General features: G+C 43.6%; 1 protein-coding gene across 1 annotated transcript in view; it reads left to right on the top strand.

Annotated features, from left to right (window-relative positions):
* The window catches only part of LOC126094652 (protein kibra), a 202,554-nt gene that overhangs the window by 94,296 nt on the left and 87,316 nt on the right, over positions 1-20,942 (top strand). Inside the window, exon 2 of the mRNA XM_049909150.1 lies at positions 6,943-7,052. Coding sequence (XP_049765107.1) covers positions 6,943-7,052 — 110 coding nt within the window. The remainder of the gene's footprint in view (positions 1-6,942; positions 7,053-20,942) is intronic.

Below are 20,942 nucleotides of genomic sequence, written 5' to 3'. Positions count from 1 at the left end.
TTCTGGTTTCCAGAGAGAAACTTTTCATTTCGAAGAAATGGCGTTATATTGACCTACAATACGTCCCAGAGCTGATTGGCGTACGCTTTTTACAGAACTATGATTTCATTCATAGCCATAGCACTTGATTAACTCGTGGTCTCTTTCTGTCGTCTGCAACCGTTCGCTGCTAGACAGACTTACGATAATGCCTACGATGCAAAACGTTGCAGGTGTTCCACCAGGCTTTCAAACCCAATTTGTTTTTAGCGATTTAGATCAATTTCTGAGTCGAGAGCTGGAATGACGATGGAAATGGGGTGATGCAAGTACATATTATGACTGAAAGGTACATTTAGGAGCGAAAGTTTCAAATTTCAATTTTCTGTTCATTATCTGCTCTTTCGGAATCATACTAATCAAATAGTGGTTCGATGGAAACTTCAGCGGTTCCTCAAAAGATGTTCGCCATACTCCGACTGCCGGAGATTTTGTAAGCACCATACACAGTATCTGTTACAAAAGCATGAGTTGCTGCTGAACTTGTATGTTGGTCGTCGTATATTCCGTTCTGAACAGGAATCTTTATATGTTTTCATCTGCAAACATCGACAGCAGTGTTTTGTATAAATCTCTTTATAGATCTGTGACCTATCATAGTGAGAAGCGTTTCGTGTTTTCATTGTTCTTTTGCAGGCGAAAATAGTATTGAGAATTTCATATTCGTCATCTGTGATGGGTTGCTTTAAGTGTCTAATAGATTTTAATCGCTCCTCCATTGTTTAAAGTCTCCGTTTGTTTGGCGCAGATTTTGGCATAAATATTAGTCTGACTATAATAATAACACTGCATAACGCACAATTTAGTGAAAGATGCTGTGATCTCTTTCATCCTACTAAAACGTAGAAAAGTGAGAGTTAACGTCTTATCAATATGGAGTACATTAGAAACGGAATAAAATTTTGTACTGAACAAGGATGGGGAAGGATATAGGCCGCATTGTTATTCCAAGGAAGTATACCGTCATTCGCCTTAGAGATTAAAGAAAACCACGGAAAACTCTAATCTGGAAAGGCGGATGAGGACTTTAAAACCCGCTGCTAACGAACGTGAGCCCAGTGCCTTGATCATTGCGCCAACTTTCACGGTAACATATTAAAGTTGGCGAATATGGTTATAAACGAAGCGTGAAACAGTTGGATCGGGCAGAATCTATTTGGTTAACTCGTCGGTGCGCATCTACACGCACGAGGAAACTTGGCGTCATAAGTAAATCTTTCCGTGTGAGCATAAAGGGGCTACTGCCTACAAACCATTCACAACTTACAACGATTTTCTGATCGGAGTGAAATTCACTGATACATCCACTTGTGTACTATCTAATTTGGATTCCCGATTGGTCAGGCTGACAGTTTTCCGAGGATTTCTCCGGTAGAGGCACTGTCAAAAACAATAGCTCGCTTCACTGGGCGTTAGGATTCCGAGGCCAGGCGGAGAAATCCCAACGATTCGCGAGGCGCCTAAGGCGAGTTGTGCCGGCAAAGAATGGGGGCTGCCGTAGGGTTTCGAAACTGTGTCCTCGGCAGCGGCGACTCCCACGCTGACCTTCACAGGCGGCTGAACAACTGGCCGCGGTAATGCGCCGGGCAGAGCTGGGCCGTACTGTGCTGGTCGTGTCGCGAGCTTCCGCTACCCGCCCGCCGTGCACGCTCTTTAAATTACCTGCCAGCTGCTCGTCATTCTGTGATCTCAACACTACCTGGGTGGGCAACTCCCGTCTCTGAACGTACAACGTCTGCGTACCTGTCGTCTGCTTCCCACACTGTAAAGCAGTTTGGCAAAAAAAATTATCATCAATTGAAATGGCAGATTACTGTAACCAGTCGCAAGTTATTTTATGTCCAGTACACGTATAAAAGGCTTAAACATCCGTCATCTGGTGGGTTTATGTCAATTAATAAGGCATGTATCTATTGTATGTACAACTTTTGGTTAATCTGTAACATTGTCTGGTAGCAGAAAACGAAAAACAAAACACTGTTTTATGAGAGGCAATCAAATGAAAACCGAGCACTCGCCACAACGGGACCATGGAATGGTTCCATTCAAAAATAATCACCACACGCGTTAAGACATTTATCTCAGTGGAAGACGATACCGTCAATTCCTCTTAGTGGAACGCGATCGGCTGGAGACGGATCCACTACCGCACGCACTCTTGCGTTTCCTCGTCCGTTTGAAAACTGACGTCCACGCACGTCTTTCTTTAAGTCGACAAAGTTGTGAAAATCACGCGGTGAACGATTCGGGCTGTACAGAGGATGTTGCAGTGTTTCCCAACCAACTCGCTGAAGTGTGGGATGCGCGTTATCGTGCAACAGGATGATTCTGTCCGACAGCATTCCTGAGCGGTTTCATTTTATGGTGCGTCGCAGTTTCTACAAGGTGTCTTCATGGCGCTGCGCATTGTTCGTGGAACTCGACGAGCAGAGGGCCTCTACAGTCGACGAAGAAGTCATCGTGAACTTACCGGAACTTGTGTGAACAGCTTTGTGTTTCCTTGGCGGGGGAGATGTGGGATGTTTCCAATGTCGGCTTTGACGATTGCCCTCCAGTTCAAAATGGTGGCACGACGTGAGGTCATGGTGACCTTCTTCTTCGAATGCAGGGGCATTGACCACTGAAAGATATTCGAACTTATTTTACCGTTCACTCATGGAATCAAAAACGTCCACATAATATTGAGCCTTGACTAAAACAGTCTTCTGTTGTTTTGTCTTCTGCTATCAGACAATGCCGCAGGTTACCCAAAAGTCGTACATACAATACATGCACGTCTCATTAATAGACATAAATCCACCTGACGATGGAGGTGTAACCCTCCAGAGCGTAAAGTGGACAGGAAATAATTGTGTCTGTTGACTGAAATTTGTAGTTTTAACTGATATTCATAACAGCCACGGTGAAAAAAGTTTTGATCCGTCTGTAAGTGATTAAGGTCAAAAATGTAGGCCTCATCTCGCGATCATTGGCGTTAGTTTAGTGTTTTTTCTGTCATTTTGTTGACTATGAATGATTAATCTTTGACGACGCTAGTCACTCTCCCCGGTGGCGGAACGTCGGAAAAAGCCACTAAACGTCGACCGAAGATCCTGAGATGAGCGCCAACAGGCATTACGTCATTAGGGATTAATTACTCGCTGTTGTTGAAACGCACTCCAGTCAAATGGCTTTACCACTTCGCAGGAATAGTGCCAACCCCTGTTCGAAGAGATACAGCCGCGAACGAGGAAAGAAAGAAACTATGGAGGGCTACAACCTACCTTCTCCCTGGCTGGAAAAATCAGAAATATTCTAGATGCTGGCTATGATGAGAAATATACGACTTGGAAGTTCATCAATGGAGTGAGATCTGGAGTTGGCAGATCAAAGGTTTATCTGGTAAGACGGGGCTATACTGACCAGGACACTGGAGATGACCAGACTGTTCGTCATATGCTTCAATACCGGCTGTGTTCAGCCTCCTGCACGGATGATGAACTTATCAAGGAACAGAATGTGGAATGGAAGTGGCCAACTCTGGGCAAAAGTAATATAGTTATAACTGTGTATAATATGTATGTTTCTTATACGAGAATAAATAAATAGTACATAAAACGGAGAAGCGTCGTGGGAGCGCAGTATTAAATTGCTTCATAAGATGACGCCCACACAACCAGAATAATTTCTTCCTTCATATAAGCTAATCTTTTTGCGGTCTCTCTTATATTTTGTTCTTGTAAATGGCAATAAAAATTACGATTAAATTTGTTGTACACATTTGCCTGAAAAAAAAATCCTGATAACTTGGCATTTAATACCCTATTGAGAAAAATATCCCATCACATTTGCAGTAAGTTTCTCTGTGATTCTGAATAGCAACATACTGCCTGTGCTCGGAGGCAATGCATTATTTCAGGTACAAAGTATGAAAGGATATATTTCGCTTTCGATCGGTTGGGTGGTGTCCTTAAATGATTGACTAAGAACTACTTCCGCAGTCCCTTCCAAGTGTTTTATCATCAGCAGTGGCGTGTTTGAGTGAACGGTGTGAACTTCGCTGAAGAGGCTTCTACAGTGTTTGAGACTCCTCATTTTAAGAATTACACGTACTTAAAGATTCGGGTAATATAGCCTCTGTCGATCTGTACTGCATCTCTTGATGTCGTCTCGCGCCACACTGATAAGACAGCAAGAACATTATGGGCACTACCCACCGCGAGATGGGATGCCGGCTCGTGTCATTGCGGTCACATGACGCAATAATGAAAGACCATAAGCGCAGCAGACATGAAGGGGAAATTATTTTAGCGACGACGAGGGGCGCAAGTGGGGTAAGTCACTGATGCAAGCGACCTTGACAGAGGGCAAGACGTTACGGCCCGGAGCCTGGGAACGAACATCTCGGAACCGGCGAAGCTGTTCGCGTGCTGCTGCCGGGAGTGTTTGTGGAAAGTGGTTGAAGGACGGCGAATCCACGAGAAGGCGACAAGGTGTTGGACATCCACGCCTCTTCACAGAACATGAAATTCGGAAGCTTGCCCGCTCTGTAGAAGTATGATGTGACGACAGAGTACAGTGGCAGCGGAGACACAGTTGTTCCTTAGCACACGGTTTAGCATAAATTGTTGAACATGAGGCTACGCAGCAGACTTCCCCTGCGTTTTCCCATGTTGACCCAACATATAGTCAGTTGCGATTGCAGTGGACACGGGATCATCGAGGCTGGACCGTCGATCAAGGGGAACGCGTCGCGTGACCGGATGAAACTTGTTTCTTGTTACTCCAGGCCAATGATCGTGTACGGATACGCCGTCGTCCAGTTAAATGACAGCTCGAAACAGTGCTTGAGGAGCCTGATAGTGAAGTCACGTTAATGACCACCAAATTCACCTGGTCTGAACGCGATGGAGCACTTCTGGATCGCTGTTGGGCACCATCACCGCGTCCACGAGCCACGGGGCCGTAATGTACCGGAATTGTGTAGACCTCTGGTATCTTCAGATACCTTACAAGGGGTTATCTAACTCATGCTACTCAGAATCCCTGCTGTATTGCGATCCGTAGGCTGCCCACCTTGCTATTAAGCAGGTGGTCATACATTTTTGGCTTATCAGTATATAAACAAAGCCGTAAATGAAAATAAAGCAGAATAAGTTGTCTACTTGTCAGTGTGCAGAACTGGAAGTGTTTTATTTTGCATTTTAGTGTCATTACATGGACAACATTTTGTCGTACGATGATCTTTGGCCGACACACTGTTGTCCGACATAGGTTTAGTCAGAGATCTCTGCTTACAATCCAAGCACAAAAAATTGGCCTCAAAGCGTCATATTGCCCGTGGCTGAATCACTCGTACTTTTGACAGACAGTGGTGGCGCCGATTTGCTAATATTCCGCTTTAGCCCAATCCTCAACCGAATTACCCGAAAATACACTTACTTTACAACACTTGGAGTCTGCTTTGTTTCAATATCTTAATTGTAGGTGGCAGTTGTACAGTTATCACATTACCAAGAATTGCAAACGTTGTATACCCTACTTTTTTTAAAAAAAAAGAAAAAGAAAAAAAGAACCATATAATACTAGGAGTGCCGTTCTCTACTACTTTTATGTCGATTATATTTGCCGCAGCCAATTTTCTACAGCAAGAAGGAGAAGAGAAAGAAAGAAATTGTGTGGTTATTATAACCGAAGCAAAACAAATCAAAGCTATTCGTGTACATAGACTTTTCTGTAGTTCTCGGTAGTAACCTATACCACAGAGTTCCGCTATTCGTTTTCTCAGCCAGCCCGTATAGCACATGACGTAATGTCACACATAGATTAGTGAAACTATTTCTGATAGCATAGTGTGAGTCGTCCTTCGTTAGTAGTTTCGTGTGTTGTCTTTCATCTGTATGTGTCACGCACACAGACTGTACGTGTTGTTGAGAATGTAGGAAGCTCTCGCCAGCTAAGAGTTATCTCTGGAATGTCGGAGATAAGGCAGTAACTTTATCGCTGTGTTCTCTAATTCAGGAATGTGGGCATTTTTGTCTAACGAGAGACGTGATCTTACTTCACCTCCTAAAGTGTGAGACGTTAGCCCACACCTACAGTCGAGTTTACACGTCTTTTTACAATTAATGTTAAAAAGTTTTTATTTTCTACAGTGTATGTTTCGTGCATCAACTGAGACAACTTTACATTTTATGCACACTTGTGGTCGTCTGCCAAAAAGGATAAAATAAATTTGGTTGGACTCAGTTTGTTATTATATTTTGCTTATGACCCTATTTAATTTTTCCTAAATTGCGGGATGAGTGCTTTCTTTCATTTCCTCCTCTGCGCGTATGGAAAACTGATGCATTTCAGTTCCTTGCGTCGTTTTTCGGGCTTCTCACCAAATGCGTGGTCCTCATGTGACATGTATCGTCTTTTGACATTTTAAGAAATAATGCCCTTGTCTGTGAAACGGGGAAACAGAGACTGTTTCTAAGTAAAGGTGAGCAAAATAACAACAGACGCAAAGCAAAATGCTGGCTCATAAGCGTAAGATAACTCTACTGTTTATATGTTTCTTGTGTTTTATATGTTTGTATCTGAGATAATACGGATTCTTGGCGCAGATTTCTTAGTCACATGCCAGAGACCGAGAATTTGCGGCACCAATGAACGTACCTCTTCTAGGACAGTGGCTCAGATGCAGAAGATAACTTGTTTGCATCATAAGAAAAAATACTGTTGCATCAGAACTTTCATCAGGGGGAAGCTTCATTTCACTCCTGTTTGTAATATCGTCTAGTAATGCCCACGGTCGAAAATAGTTTCAGAATGTGCGCTAAAATTCATTTTTACGTGCTTCTGTTATTTTTAGATATCTTTATAAAGCTTTGCACAGTCAAAATGTGTATACCGTAATTTGTTTTCTTTGACTTGCAGGTATACGAAGCCACAGACTTTCGCGGACTGCATCGGGAACGAACTACCTCTTGGCTGGGAGGAGGCGTATGATCCACAGATAGGATCATATTATATCAACCATGTTAATCGTAAGTATAAACATTTTTTGTTATTTTAATATCTGTTGTCATAAATTTAGGCGCTGTCTTCATCGTAAAATAAACGTATGTATACAGATGTGATGGAAATAATTTTTGAAAAACAGAAAGGTATCTATAACAGATTCTGATGTGTAGCTTCATTTATAAAAACAGCATCCCAAAAAACTACTTATGGCTCTATCTGAGTTTTATATTATTGTCTGCTCGAACGGAACAGCCCGTATTCTTTTTTAAGGATGTTTGGAGTAGAGACTCCTTAGGCAGGGGTTACGTTTTTCATGTGAAACATACTGCACTTCTATCTGCTGCACAAAGGTTGCAGAAAGAACTAAGTGTTAATAAGCAAAATTTTCCAATAACTATGCGTTGTAAATAGGAATAAAAGTTTGTACATACTCTCCGTACATTATCAACAATTAAAGCGTACCTTCTGTAGATTTAATTATTAATAATGTTGCCCTTACTCTCTTAACAAATGAATGGCTTTGCGTAGTTGGTTTAATTGTCAAATTGTATTCACTAGACATCAGAGCAAATTTGCATCTAATATAACCAGCTATGGATAGGAAATGGAAGGTTGTGTAGCTTTGGCTTCATCTTCAGCTTAGTTAACTAGTAACTGTAGTCTTTTACATAGCAAGTATTAGCTTTTCCCTGGTAGTTCAAATGCACACACTTCCGCGAATTCGTCGCTGATTAACTATCGTGCTGTATTTGCGACCTATGGCCATCCGGAAAAGTTTGCTCTATTCTTCGTCCCATGCCCTGCTCTGGGCTTATTGTCGGATTGTTATTAGAAGCCTCCTCCAAAAATAAGACCACTTATCTCCTTCTGGTATAGCAAAACGCACCACTCGTGGGAAAGTCTCTTACAGCTCGTCAGTAAGCACACAAACGAAACCCAATTTCTGAACCTGTTGAGACAAAGATTCGGAGGAGGAATTATCTCTTTCGGATTGCGATTAGGGCAAAGGTTTTTACGTTTTGAGGTTGATAGCGGAGGGAAGATATACCGTGCATGCTAAAAGTTGTGGCCGGAGCCTGCTAGGTTCGTTTTGGGCTTAGACTTTTCCTTGACTCTCTGTTGATGTGCAGTATTCTCGGTGGACTGTTAAAGAATGCTGCGAGACTTCTTAAAAAATAAAAAAATTAACAGGAACTGCTGTTTGAATTGTCGTATGAATGCTGAAAATTGCAATAGATGAATTGGAAGGCATCGCTGCCAGGAGTCATGCCAGCAGAAGTGAAAGTTACCCTTCGAGTATGTTAGTCGGCTCGGTCCAGCCTGCCCGAAGATTCTGTGCTCCTGTAAAAGTTGTTGCTACCGTTATAACATTGAGGTACAAACTAGGTATCATTGTTCTGTCACTATTTTTTCACGGAGTATAGTGGGTGTTTTTTAAAGCCTTTTACATTAAACAGTTCCACTGGTAGGGACTGAACATTATCACGGCCATCACTGAGACACTATTTCGTGTCTTGGACAGTCGACTTTGTGGCCTGTCTAGACTGTCCTGATTCTGGTTGGTGGTAGAATTTGGAAATTTGTGGTAAGTTCCTATGGGACCAAACTGCTGAGGTCATCGGCCCCTAGGCTTACAAACTACTTAATTTAACTTAAACTAACTTACGCTAAGGATGACATACACACCCTTGCCCGAGGGAGGACTCGAACCTCCGATTGGGGGAAGCCGCGCGGTTACACCGCGCGGCTGCGTTTTGTTTTAACGTATTTTTGTTTTATTTGCATTAAATCACTCTCTGGTTTCATTCAACAAAGGATCTGCGTTTTCTACACCGTGATTACTGTGTGCTGGTGGCTCTTGTTTTAGATATTGGATGACTTGCTTTTGTGCTTTCTTTCTCTTAGCGTGTGTCAGATGCACGTTCTGACGCCACACTCGTCAGGGAAATGTGGGGGAGGGAAGCCATGTGCGCAGTCTCTCTGCGTATCATATAAACTTTTTTTACTCGTTTTATCGTATTGAAACTGTTTTTGTATCATATTATCTGAGGCGAAAGTTGGAGGACCAACTCAGTATTTGCTTAAACAGGAGTGGGAAACCGTCGAAAAACCATACTAAGTCTGGCTAGTTTAAAAGCCCATGTTCATTAATCCCCCGCGCGTATTCTATCTGTGGTGTCCACTTCCCTTTTTCACAAGCTAGCGCAATGCGTGTTACATTTTACGAGCAGGTCAGACCACGTAGTTGTACAGAGTGTCCCAGGAGGAATGGTCAGTATACAGAGATATTAGAGAAACGCTCATTTGAGGCAAAATTTCATATGGACGTATGCCCTTTACCGTTTGGTTTCCAAAATAGAACACATTTAATATATATTGTTATTTATGGAAGTGGTGGCTTTACGCACAAATCGATAAAATCGTATTTAACAAAGACAAATTTAAACAATGTTCGGAAGGTAGAAAATGTTAGTGACCGGATCTAAATCATAATAAGTGTCCCACAGGGGATCAATATTGGGTCCACTCCTCTTCCTATGCCAGAAAGCCGTCCCGGGAAAAGAAGTTGAAAGCACCGAGGTAGGTTGGGCTAGAATAAAATTTGAAAGAGGTTTGGTGGGTAAGACACACAGGCGCGCACTAGCCCAAAAACAAAGGTACATTTAAAGTGCTCTGTCTCAGAAACCATTCGGATTGGGCATGTGTCCATATGTAATTATTTGCTTCAAAAAAGCGTTCCTGTCATATCCCTGAATATTGAGCATTCCTCCAATATTGAACATTCCTCCTAGGACTTCCAACATCGGTCTCTATTAAAAGAATCCAATGTTCGTCAGCAGTGAGCGAACAAACGGGCAGAGGTCATTGACGAAGAAAAGGCACTACGTTTGCTTTCTGGCTGCCGTTCGTACTGTTACCGCGAGATACACTATGAGTACCGCGTAGCACGCGACCTTTGCCCCCATATCGCCGGGCGAGTGTTGATGTCTCGCACGCGAACCCGGAGTAATGACGCGTGTGTCACGCCACTGTTGGACGCATTCCAAAGGACGCGCGCTCACTCGCTGACTGTGGCATGCGAGATAGCGGCAGCATCCGATGTGCCAGTTGCCACTCACAATCAGTGCGACGCCGCCTGGCCCGGAATTTATACGTTTGCAACGACGATGTGTGTGCAATTTCTACTCTCAGAAATACGTTTTGTTGGGCGTAATATCTGTAGCAGCAATTAAACACACAAATCTAATATATATATGTGCGGGCTGATTCCCCTTATTCCGCCTCAGTTACACTATGACCGCGATTGATGGGCAAACACTGTCTCCACGTACGCGTACACCATAATTACTCTACTACGCAAACATTGGGGTTACTCTCGTCTGGTATGACACGTTCCTGGGGTTCACTGGGGGCAGAACCGCGCAATAACCCAGAGTTCGGTATGGGACGGCGGTGAGGTGGGTGGACTGCTGTGGCCTGTTGTGGGGTTGTGAACCACTGAGGGCTACGGCTGGGACGAAGCCTCTCCGTCGTTTCTAGGTCCTCAGTTCAATACACAATACACAGTTGCCTCCTAATCTGAAATGGAAGCGCAGTGAGATTATTTTCAAGCAAAACGCAATGCTCAACACTCACTGATGACCACTGCGAGATTGATTGTCACTTAATAGCTTTGCGGGTACTTGAAGCGGTGAGGAAAGTATAAAAGCGAAGCAGAGACTAATGGGGAAATAGTAAATTGGGAAATTCTTGGACGTAAGCGACTTTCACAAAGGGCAGGCAGTTATCCCGGCACCGGGGTTGGGGTATCTCCTTACTGACTGCCCGCAGCTCGTGGTCTAGTGGCTAGCTTTGCTGCCTCTGGATCACTGGGTCCCGAGATCGATTCCCGGCCGGGTTGTGGATTTTCTCCGCCCGGGGACTGGTTGTTTGTGTTGTCCTCATCATTTCGTCTTCATTATCATCATTCGTGACAGTGGCTCGAGTGGACTATGTAAAAACATTGGACTGTGTAAAAAAAAAAAAAAAAAAAGTGTGTGAAATCTTATGGGACTTAACTGCTAAGGTCATCAGTCCCTAAGCTTACTCACTACTTAACCTAAATTATCCTAAGGACAAACACACACACCCATGCCCGAGGGAGGACTCGAACCTCCGCAGGGACCAGCCGCTACGTCCATGACTGCAGCGCCCCAGACCGCTCGGCTAATCACGCGCGGTGGACTGTGTAAAACTTGGGACTTTGTACGGGCGCTGATGACGGCGCAGTTGAGTGCCCCACAAACCAAACATCATCATCATCATCCGTACTGACCAAGCTCGTCGGCTGTTCGCGTACTACTATCGTGTGCTTCTGGCTAAGTGGTTGAAGGATGATGAGACTTAAGAGTAGGCTACAAGGCGTTGAACATCCATGCCTCGTAACAGGTGCAAGTCGGAGGCTTGCCCGCTCTGTAAAGCAAGGTAGATAGCGATCTTCGCGAGATCTGACGACAGAGTACCCATGTGTTTCGAAGTCCCCCGTTCAGTATACATTGTTGAACTTGGGAATCCGCAGCAAGACGACCTTTACGTGTTCTCATGTCGACTCAACGTCATCATAAATACGACTGATAATCGATGGTCCGAAATCGGACCATGGATTAACGGATCGTGTCGTCTGGTCTGATGAACCACGTCGAGGATCGTGTCCGGATACGCCGTTGTACGTGCGAACAGCTGTTCGAAGTATTCACCGCGACACGAACACAGACAGTGGCGGCAGCATTATGCTAGGAGAAATATTCGCCAGCACTTCCATGGGACCTGTGGTATGAATCGAAGAAATCATGATAGCTCTGGACTGCGTAAAATTGTTGCGGACCACCTGAACGCCTCCGTGCTTGATTTCTTACCCGACGGCAATGGCATCTTCCAGCAGGATAACTATCTGTGTCACAAGACCAGATTAGTACTAGAGTGATTTGTGGAGCATAATAGTGAACTAATTTTGTTGCCTAGGCACCAAATTCGCCTATCTGGGCCTAATAGAACGTATTTGGGACGCTCTCGGACGCCAGCTCCGCTCCGTCAAAACACCGGGCTGTAATTCATGGGGACTGCGTGGCCTTTGCGCAGCCGTATAGTAGCACGTAGCTCCAGAAAACCTAGCCGACTTCCCTTCAAGCCTTCCCCATATACTAAACCTGTTTCCATTTCAACTGCATAACAACCACATTGACGAACGCAACTTATACCTGTTCTATATATTTATTTGTCCTCCTGTCCCTTTTTTTCTCTTGAATACAAGATTTAGTTTTATCAAATGAACTCCACACATTTTTTTATTTTACTTTCAGTGTCAAGCTGCACTTCATTTTCATTTGCGCTATGTGCATAAATTTGTGTACTAGTTCTCTCATGATTAAGTATCGCAGTATTCTTAGTGTAATCGGAAGAATCTAGGCAGAAGATATAAATATTAGAGATTGTTGTAGCAAGCACAAACAGTTTAAAATGGTACCACTCGCAATTACGAAAGAAACCCTAACCAAAAGTGATCACGCACAAGGAAGTGATAGTTAGCAGCAGCAAAAGATAGGGATCACCTGATGATGCCTATCAATCACAACTACTTTTACTTCCATCATAGCATACTGATTTTATTCTATCGTAGCTTGACGTCATCTGTGGCACTATTTATTGCGGTGATCGCTGTGCTGTCTTAATACTTTGACTGTGGAATGCGGCTAATCTCTCCACGTCGTGCTCGAGTGCCTTTGAAGAGTAATTGTCTTCGCTATCAGAAAGTCTCATTCAAGAGCATCGCTATCTTGATTTCTAATCGTACCGTCTCATATCGGGCACCTGTTAAGCCGACTCCTTCATTTCTTCATTCTTGCCGGTGTTGACATACAGAATACTGTCTCGACACGAAGTCTTCGCTAGTCAAATTTTCGCGGTAGAAGGCTCATGAGGTGTGTCTCAGAACCGATAATTAGAACTCTCTTCTCTAGACAATCGTCAGAGGAATCGAGACAAAAGACACGTGTAAATTTCACTTCAATATATGTGAACTTAAAAAAATCGTTCCGTGTGTGTTAAAGCATCGCTTCCGGGAACGGGGAGCTGCGCCGGCCCCTGATTGAATGCACCCGGCGGATTAACGACGAGGGTCGGTGTGTCGGCGAGCCTGCATGACGCTTTTAGGCGGCTTCCCACATGCCACCAACTGAATACCGGGGTGGAAATCAGGTCCCGGTTCAGTTACACGATTCGCAGACATTTAGAAAATTTCCACACACTTTCATATGAATAACGCTACTCGCAAATAGTTGGGATACACATATTGTGCCTCGGGGAGGGGGGGGGGGGGGGAGAGCATCCGGTCACCCATTAAATTAACCGTGCAAAATCTGTTAATAACCATGCCGACCCTGCGCCGATGCGGGACGCGGGCATAAGAGGAATATGCTTGAACTAAAAAAATTATAAAATCATCAAATAAAAACTTTGCAAAATGTCTTCGAGTATTTCATGTGCCGTTAAATGCAACGTTGCTCGAAGAACGAAGAGGAACAATTATTTATACCAGACAGGTCTTGTGAATGTCACTCATGTTACTGCTGAACGTCTTAGATGGAACTATAGTCGTTTCAGTTCCTCCGTTCTAATGTTGCCTTTCTACGTTGGCTGTATCTGAACGTAAGCGCTTTGTTAATAAATAAAAAATAAATATAATTTTTGCCAATTTGGTCGGCACTTCCGAATTATCCCGACAGAAAGTGCTTAGATGTTCGTCGTATCGGATGTTGCAACAGGAGAAACTCCAGAAGGGTGCGTTTTTGTCATTACACTCGATTGAATAGTCTGAGCGAAAACTACTGGACGAAAGCTCTAATAACTGAGATCGCCGTTGCCTTTCTTTGTTCTGGAAACGATAAGCAGTGCATCGTACACAAGACGATGTGTACACTAAGATGTAATTGCTCTTGTAATCACAAATATTTACTGATTAGATTTTAGACCTAAACTACTGTATCCTCTTGCACTCTTAAACGTGGCCACATCGGACCTTAACTCGTAACCGTTCAGTACGCTAAGGAGAGTTTACATGGACCACTGTGCCGAAAAACTGAACCAAAGAAAACGGTTTTCAATTCGTTAAAATCACTAAATTCATGGCAAAATACGGCAGCGATGCTACCGTTCATAAATAGTAGTTTTATTTTCAAAATGTCTTTAGAAAACGCACATAACTGTCGTCTTGTCATTTGAATATACCAGTCTGTATTTTTCCTTTGTGAGAATTTTGATTGCAGGACAGTGGGTGAGGGAGTAAGATTTACCTTGAAAGTTTCATTCTAGAAGATTTATCGTGACTGTCGGACAGTGGAATGTAGTGCGGTGCTTAACATAGTCTTGCGAATGGCGCGGTGGTTGCGCAGTCACATTGCAATGGTAAAACTACCATGCGTCACTCCCATCCAGTGTTGGTCATTTGCCAACTATTTCATCTCTTCTATACAGGGAAAAAAGACGCAATACCATTGCTGACGTCTGCGCTTGTGGAACGTACTCATAATCAATCATTGTATTCTGCGAGAAGACAGCGTACCGTACAGTCTAGATGTTTCCTTACCTTGATGTTTTTGTCCTGGGAAGAACAGAATTTCAGTCTTCTATTGTGGAGATAGGGTTCTACTTTACGTATTTGTCAAAAAACTGATGCACAAACAGCTATAATTGCTTTAATTAAGTCGTAGATCATATTTCCTAGGCTTCCGAGCAGTTGGAAGCGTCTGAAATCAGGCCGCCTTCCGCGGTTACAGAAATGTTTGCCGTTCCGAAATCGTTTCCAAGAATAAATTGAAGTGAATGAAACAGCTGGCTCAATCCTCTGGTAGCTCCCATACATCCACTTGACGAACTTTCAACATCGTTGCCGAAAAATAGTCAACCCGACGTACACTAGGCAGAAACTGACATTTGTATGCACGAGAGACTTTTGGATGGACTAGTCAAGTGCACTCAGATTGACGCGTTCGGAACAGATTACAAGCCAAACCATCCAGATCCCACAGTTTCGGAACATTTCATTTTATTCCAAAAGTACGTAATTAACTTTCGTAGCGCGACGATGAGAAGTTGATTGTGTGGAAAGAACACACGCACGTACGCAAACACGCAGCCCCCCCCCCCCCCCCCCCCCATCTAGCCACCGCTCACAGACACACACACAAGCGCGAGTGCGTGCAAGCGTGCTCAGTAGGGCTGGAGTTTGTTAGATCGCACTACAGGCTTCTCGGCTGTGAGTTAATAACGAAAGCAGTAATAACTGTGTTTCTTCTGCATCTGTAAAAATCTTCTATTCTCTTTATTTATCGCTAGTGAGTGTCACAGCACTTATGTATATGCCTTTCTTGACTGCTCTGCTTTTGTCTAGAACGGTGTTTAAAAACCGCCAAAGGCAACTATGGATAATGTAAAATTACTCATCGGGCCTCAGAAAGTTAGTAATACGTTGGAATGGATTCGTGCCATTCCCAGCGTGAAATTGATGTTGAGGTATTGTTGAGGCTAGGTGTAGGCTACTCGTGTTGGTCTTATTCTGCAGCAGTTTGAAATAGCTACTCATGATAAGTAACACGACGCTCGAAATAATATACTTGTTATCTTCGAGCACGCAGATTAACGGCACGCGTCATCACTGCACTGAGCTGATTACTTCATTATTAGACCAGTTTTTCAGTTGCTGTCTGTGAGAGGAATGACTTGAAATGTAGAATGTAGAGACAACGGGGATCACATTTCATAAGTGTATCTGTGTAAGAAATCTTTCGACTGATACGTATAATTGGTAGAAAGCATTTTGGAGACGCGATACATAACTGGCGTCGGTGCTTCTTTTACAGGACTCTTGTAACTTCACCCATGCCAACAAACGTGTATGAATAAAACATTGAGAAGTGTAATTTACGGAAAGCTCTCATGAATTATACTCGTGGTAAACAGTCCTTGTCCACCACGTGTCACATTACACCCAAATAAGTACGCGGTGGTGAGTGATGGAGTCAAAGTGCCACGACCTATCAGATATCGATTTAGTCCCCGTTATGACCGGAACTGTTACGAGCCTAATAGCGAAAGCTAAATATAGTTGTAGCATTCCTTCAGAACCGTTCCGCTCGTAATTAAGAACAAATGTGCATGATGGACATCTTAATTCAGAGTCTCTCTGTATTTCGTTTCGAACGAAACGAATTAATTGGTGTCTGGATGTGATGGTGGTTAGGGGGGGGGGTACTTCAACAATACGTCGTGTACTTCTTGAGTTAGCGTAGCATAAGCAAGAACAAATCTCAAAGCGACTCTCCGCTTATAAGTGTTTCCTCTTCTTCAGTATCGTACGCGCACGAGAGAAAGTTGAGATTCGTATCTGGGACAATCGTGATGGCGTAGTATCTCGACTACAGTACAGACGTAGCAACATACCTCAACCGATTCTATTTCCAACTTACTGCTGCCACACTGTATGTTTCTTGTGTGCACTACCAAAGATTTTGCCTCACCTGCGACGATTTTGAAGTTTCTCGTGCGCGACAAGAGGCGGAAATAAAGCGAATTAATAAAACTCGAATAAGTAATCTTCTATGATTGAATTTCACTTAATATCTGTTTTAACTGCATCACCTTTCGTAATTTTATTCCTGTACGCTATTGTCTAAGGCACTTTATACAAGAACAGAGACAAACAAAAAACTGTCGACAACGAGAGGGTGTGTGTTTCATGGAAGGGGGGGGGGGGGGTAAAGGAAACACAATTTCTTGCAAAATAAAACTCAGAACAGATGATATACTGTGGTTATTAATCACCAAACGAACTACCACTACCGTTTTAAAATAGGTTCCCACCAGCCGCACTGCACTTAACTGTGAGAGTACGGTCAGTGTGACGTTTGTACGTACTAATCTGGTCTCAGGCACATAAAATTCAGATACACGCGAATACTTACTACATTCACATTTTAGTATAGTTTAATGTTGTATCTTAGAAGCCAGATTAAGGAAAGGCAAACCTACGTTTCTAGCATTTGTAGACTTAGAGAAAGCTTTTGACAGTGTTGACTGGAATACTCTCTTTCAAATTCTGAAGGTGGCAGGGGTAAAATATAGGAAGCGAAAGGCTATTTACAATTTGTATAGAAACCAAATGGCAGTTATAAGAGTTGAGGGGCATGAAAGGGAAGCAGTGGTTGGGAAGGGAGTGAGACAGGATTGTAGCCTCTCCCCGATGTTATTCAATCTGTATATTTAGCAAGCAGTGAAAGAAACAAAAGAAAAATTCGGAGTAGGTCTTAAAATCCATGGAGAAGAAATAAAAACTTTGAGGTTCGCCGATGACATTGTAATTCTGTCAGAGACAGCAAAGGACTTGGAAGAGCAGTTGAACGGAATGGATAGTGTCTTGAAAGGAGGATATAAGATGAACATCAACAAAAGCAAAACGAGGATAATGAAATGTAGTCGAATTAAGTCGGGTGGTGTTGAGGGTATTAGATTAGGAAATGAGACACTTAAAGTAGTAAAGGAGTTTTGCTATTTGGGGAGCAAAATAACTGATGATGGTCGAAGTAGAGAGGATATAAATGTAGACCGGCAATGGCAAGGAAAGCGTTTCTGAAGAAGAAAAATTTGTTAACATCGAGTATAGATTTAAGTGTCAGGACGTCGTTTCTGAACAGTCAACAACAGATAAAATTTTTATTATGTATTTATACACCCTGATACGTTTTGAGCACTGTCTCTTCTCACATAAGTGGACAGTTACGAGGTCGTGCTGTGTATGAACATATTTATAACAGCAGTTAATGAACAGCGTTGTTGAGAACCAATCCATTTACATGAAATAGTGGAGGCTTACAACGATGCTGTTATTTTTAAATTTCCGCACCAGATGCACAAAGAAATCTAGGAACACTAAAAACAGTATCTAGTAAGACTTAACGTTCCAAATTACAAAGCTTTGTCGCATTAGTTTGAAGAGCCTCTCATGTTACGATGGTAACATACTTGGATCATATGGGTCTTTTTTTGACGAATTGCATGTCAGAAGGAAGAAATAGTTGGTGTAAACAGCATCGCGAATCGGAAGCAGAATCGAAATAGCCATGAGATCTTACGGTTAGTAATAACTGCTCTTATGCACAGATATTGTGGGTCCCCCATCTTTTCCGAAGGATATTAATTGTATGCACTGAAAACTAATGCCAGAGAAGCGAAACATTACTTAAATTTGACTTCGTGAAAATATGCAAATGATTTTGTGAAACTAAAAGTACATCATTTGCGTTTTATTGAACTTTCAAAAGAGGTGCAGGTGTAATCCATTTGCGAGCCTGTTCAAGGAAGCGTACGGTAAAGAAACGTTTGCGCCTAACGTTCAGTTACCGATGCGAAGTGCAGGTAATTGTTTTAGCTTCTTGCCGGCATTTTCCTATCTGAGAGCGCTGGGGTCGGTAATTTATTTCGCGCTGTGGCGGTGAAGCTACAGTTTTCCGGTGCGACTGTGGAGCAGCTGTGCAGGCCAGTAAAACAAGCCACTCAGAGCTGGGAACGCCAAAACGTGGCGCTGCCCATCAGTTAAGCCCAGCCCGCAGAGGTCTCTGCTCTGGGCGGAAGACGTAACAGCGCCGGACTCAAGCTAAATATTGCCTCCGGCTTGCTGTCATTTGATTCTAGCTGTAGCTTAAAGAGAAATGAACATGTATATATCAAAGCAGCAACTTACTTCTGAAATTTGTAAGCCTATTCGTGCGTAGTATTAAATAGAATTAAGTTGGCATGTATCTAGTCGATTGTTAACAAAGACTCGTATGAGGCCTCTCTTAAGCGAGTGATGTATCGATATTTCAAGGTTCAAACGTTGTGTTAGGTCTACAAGAAGTTCCCGTACTCCTGGATCAAAATAGTGTATGGCACATTGCACTGCAAAATAAGAACGAGATGGATAAACTAACGTACTATATTGACAACTCAGTGGAATTGAATGAAAGTGCTGAAGCATGTAGCAAGAGCTGTTTCAGTCGTGCACAGAAAACTGGACGCCACATGGCGTGAGGTGAGTGTGCCTGTAGCGTCAAATAGAGCTGGCCCGGTAAGTCGTGGTAATTGAAAGAACGTGAAAAGACAATGTGTGGCAATCAGCGAACAGTTACGGTGCACGGTGATGCTGTTATTCATTACAACATAGCCAGAGACAACATTTGGATGTCTTCATACAGGGAAGACACATCGGAGAACTGGAAGTAGGACGAGGTGTGGCGGATGTAGCCCAGAAATTTGACATAGTTCATAGCGTTGTTTCAGGTGCACGGGGAGCGTTCTGAACCGCAGCAACTGCTGGCCCGAAGGAGAGGAGTTCAACTAAATCAACAGGTGACCGCTACATTGCGCCACGGTTTGGGTTAGATTGTTTGGGGGAGAAGACCAGACAGCGAGGTCATCGGTCCCATCGGATTAGGGAAGGACGGGGAAGGAAGTCGGCCGTGCCCTTTCAAAGGAACCATCCCTGCATTTGCCTGGAGAGATTTAGGGGAATCACGGAAAACCTAAATCAGGATGGCCGGACGCGGGATTGAACCGCCATCCTCCCGAATGCGAGTCTAGTGTGCTAGCCACTGCACCACCTCGCTCGGTGCGCCACGGGTAAGAAGGGACCCGCGTCAGACAACAGGGGCAATAGCAACCACATTTAACATGACTGCAAGGCATGCAATCGCAGGCTCCGCTGAGCCAGCCATCCGACATTTACGTCCTATTTCGTTGACACCCGCACATCGGCGGAACTGTCTGCGATGGTGCCAAGAGCAGATGGACGCAACCATCGATGAGTGGACTCACGTGCTGTTCTCGGAAGAGAGCAGACGCAGCCGGAGGACTGTTTCTGGAGGTACCGTAATGCACTCCATGTGTTGTTGTTTGGGGAGGCATAATGTTGCATGGTCATACTGACCTCCAAATGTGTACTGTACACTCGCCTGTCAATGTTATTGTGGCACTGTACACCTTCGCCATGTACGTCTTTTAAGGGGTGCATTCGGCCTGACTTCATTTTTGTGGATGACAATGCGCAACCGCATTGCACAGCGCATGCGGAGGATCTCTTGGAACGAGAGGATATTCGACGAATGGTCTAGTCTGGTAGTGCCCCCTATTTAAATTCCATCGAGAACGTGTGGGATACGTTGGGGAATCGTATTGCAGACGTCCACTTGCATCCAGTAGCTGACAGCCACGCTGGTTGAGGAATGGAACGCCCTACCACAAGAACTTCTTACAGTCCTGCGGCCAGCGGGGGAGCTCGTTGTATAGCATGCTTTGCCGTCCGTGGCGTCTTCTAGCTGAGATATCAACCACGTGTGCGACTTGTCCAAAAAGAATTTCTATTCAAATAGGCTTTTTAAAAAATTGCTTCGTACGCATATCTGGCGACTACATCCAGACACATATCATAACATGAGAAGGCGAGTACCCTTCCAACTATCGCACAATTATTTCTTTAGAGCAGAAGAGCACAGCGCCACTGTGTGAACTGCGAAATATCGCATATTCAGCAGAAAATAACAGCTAGAGCGATACACAGGATTTAAAAACGGTACGAACAAAGCACGATAGGCTGCATCTCGCTGCTCTACGTCATCAGATAGTTCAGTCACAAATATCGGACTAAATAATTTTATTTCCTAATATTTTGTAATGTGATCGTGCATTATCAACTTCAAAGTAGCGACGGCTGTAAAGCAGCTATTTATTTCCCCAGTTTTACAAAGTCAAGAGGGAACTGACAACTCGTCGGACATCCTGCAAAGGAACACGCCACCACTATTTATTTATATTTCTTTGCTGTTTCCAGAACCTTCCGAGAAAAACTA

This window comes from Schistocerca cancellata, chromosome 8 (assembly GCF_023864275.1).
Source record: "Schistocerca cancellata isolate TAMUIC-IGC-003103 chromosome 8, iqSchCanc2.1, whole genome shotgun sequence".
Lineage (NCBI taxonomy): Eukaryota > Metazoa > Arthropoda > Insecta > Orthoptera > Acrididae > Schistocerca > Schistocerca cancellata.
This window is presented reverse-complemented; position numbering and strand designations above follow the sequence as displayed.